This window comes from Macadamia integrifolia, chromosome 1 (genome assembly GCF_013358625.1).
Source record: "Macadamia integrifolia cultivar HAES 741 chromosome 1, SCU_Mint_v3, whole genome shotgun sequence".
In the NCBI taxonomy this organism is placed as follows: Eukaryota; Viridiplantae; Streptophyta; class Magnoliopsida; order Proteales; family Proteaceae; genus Macadamia; species Macadamia integrifolia.
In genome coordinates, this window is record NC_056557.1 from 24,177,055 (window position 1) to 24,179,839 (window position 2,785).

The window sequence follows — 2,785 nt, forward strand, 5'->3', positions numbered from 1 at the left end:
ATCTATACTGACCCCACAACCGCATGAATCAGGTCATACCGGGGTTGAATGAGAATCATTCAACTTTCACTGAAAGTAGTGAAGAGCTCTAAACACCCCATGTGAGTGGTCCAAGGTGTGCTTAGTGGAAGTCGAACTTAGGACGTCTGGATTTAGGGCTCGAACCAAGTTTATTGCTCACCAACTGGGCTATCTCCTTAGGTTAACAAGACATAGGATGCACATCAATAAACTTGGTTATATAGTTGAATTAGACTTTGAAATTTGACAATTCGTTAATCTAAAGTTTTCAGTACCCAACAGTTGGAATTGGTACATATTTATGTAGGTGGCAGAATTGATGTCTTGATGCTTATTTTATTTTATTTATTTATTTTTTTCTTGGGGGAAGGTGGTTTTAGAATATTTATATAAGTGATGTACCTTTGTGAAAATAATATTTTGTTTATGAGAAAAATAAACCTAACAGGTAGTGTGGCTCTTGCATTAGAGAAACAGTGAGGGCGAAATGATTGTCCCACCGCTTATAAAAATAGAAATCCTATCGTCGTTGATGCTTTTTCATACACTCCTATTAGCCTTCACACTAGCATAGAAGCCATACTGCCTTTTACTGAACCCTCTCTCTCTTTATTTATTTAATAATTTTTAAAGAATTTATGTTATAGGATAACAAGAAGAAGGGAAAACCTTCCAAACTTTTTTATTGATAGAAGGAAGATAACATTCTAAATGGAGAGGTGAACCTTTCTCCAAAACAATCTCTACATACAAAGAAACAAATCCACAATAGGTTATAAACCAAGTCTATCATTGAATAAATAAGCAACTTCTCTGTTTTAGGTCATCAAAACACTGAATTTTAAAACTGAGTTCAAAGTAAAACAAAATTAAATGCTAGTTAGCCATGTCTCCATGGTCTCTCTGCAAGATAAACACATTCATTAAACCTAAAACAATCGACGAGGTGATCAATTGTCATCCCTGCAGCTTGCATAAATGAGTACATTATCACCGGCCCGACGAACCGAAATCCTCTTCTTATTAGATCCCTGCTAATGGCTTCTGCTTTTGGGGTCCTTAGAGGGATACTCCTTGGATATCTGTATCTACTGATCATTGGTTTGTAGTTCATGTACCCCCAAATATAGCTACTGAATGAACCATATTCATCTGTAATCTGCACTTGAAAACAAATAATTTCAATTTATATACTTCATGGTCAAACCAGGTAAGTTGATATGGTAAACAAGCACTATATAATCTTACATTAGTGATGAATGTAAAATCTAAGTACTAAACTTGCCTTTACTATGCATTTGGCATTGTCTACTATGCACCTGACCCTGCTTTCTGCCAACATAAGTGTCTTATTGGAACTAATCTCCATTATCTCTATCTCGCTCAGCTTGGCAACAACATTAGGGTTGAATTGAGCAAAGTATTCTCTGTATGAAAAAGAGCACAGGTTGGCCAGGAAGGGGGTGGGGGAGGGAGAAAAATTAACAAAGGCTCATGTTATCCAACATCAAAGTCGCCATTTTTATTGAAGGGTGTAACTTGTTATCACTAAAGTGGTCAATTTAGAAGTTGTAACATTTTTTTAACTACTTGTTTTATTTTTAAAAGTTATTTAATATAGTTAGTAAACAAAGGTTTTCAAAACATTAAAGTAATTTAATCAGTATTTATGTAAAATTACAAAATTTATACTCATGAAAAAACAAAAATGTTATCTTAAAAGGGAAAAAAAAGTTACGTTACAACTTCTTAGCTCACCATTTTTGTCATAGTTAGAATTTGGAAAATCAGGTTTTGACTCGTGTGAGTCACCCGAGTCGAGTCAAACTTAGGAAACCTAATCAAGAGTCATGTAGAATCGGCTCAGGTACAAAGAATGATAAGAATCGATCTTGATTCATCCGAATCAAATATCGGTCCTTTTACATGGGTCAATATAAACTCGACGAGTTTAGTCATTTTCAAATCTCTGTGTATATATCTGTGTGGCCACAAAAGCATTTTTTTTTTTTTTCAAAATTATTGTTAGAATTTAGAAAATAAAAACATTAATTACTTGTATTTTAATATTTAAACTCATTAGTAGTTCTCAAATGGGATAAACTTTTGCCTTCTACTTTGGAAAACAAAACAACATATATATATATATATATATATTACTAATTTATACATATTTATTGTATTTAAAAATAAATTGAAAAACATGACTCACCCTAACCAGGTTTCACAATCCTAGTCATCAGGCTTTCTAAAAGATGAATCAAATTAGAAAACCTGATTTTCCACCTATGATTTTCATTACAATAAGATTTTTCTATAATCAAAATAATGTAATCATAAATGATGAGGAAAGCACCTCAAGAGCTCCTTTCTCTTTAATATTTCAGTCCAATTGTAATCCATCAACATTCCAGACATCGCTAGAAGTTCAAATAGTAGACTGTTACATCAAATAACTATATTATAAATGGAATTATAATTCACTACGACATCAAATTAGAAAAAAATAAAAATAAAAAAGTACCATTAAGGGGAAAAAATAAACTCACTTGTCATTGTAAACTGGCACTCCCCAACACTCATCATGGAAGCAGACATAGACCTGATCTGAGTAAGGCAAAAAAAAAATAGATCACACTCATTTCTTTATCCAGAGAAAAATAATATATGTTTTTCAGTATAACCATTACCGAGAGTGGAAGAAGAGAGATGTTATTTTTGTATCCATTTTTTTCTTTGATTTTTAATATATTCTTTCTGATCC

General features: G+C 32.5%; 1 protein-coding gene across 1 annotated transcript in view; it reads right to left on the reverse strand.

Annotated features, from left to right (window-relative positions):
* Positions 1 to 680: 680 nt before the first annotated feature.
* The window catches only part of LOC122086531 (DNA-3-methyladenine glycosylase-like), a 4,191-nt gene continuing 2,086 nt past the window's right edge, over positions 681 to 2,785 (reverse strand). Inside the window, exons 2-5 of the mRNA XM_042655421.1 lie at positions 2,571 to 2,628; positions 2,378 to 2,461; positions 1,307 to 1,448; positions 681 to 1,180 (exon numbers count right to left, since the gene is read on the reverse strand). Coding sequence (XP_042511355.1) covers positions 902 to 1,180; positions 1,307 to 1,448; positions 2,378 to 2,461; positions 2,571 to 2,628 — 563 coding nt within the window. The 3' untranslated portion in view covers positions 681 to 901. The remainder of the gene's footprint in view (positions 1,181 to 1,306; positions 1,449 to 2,377; positions 2,462 to 2,570; positions 2,629 to 2,785) is intronic.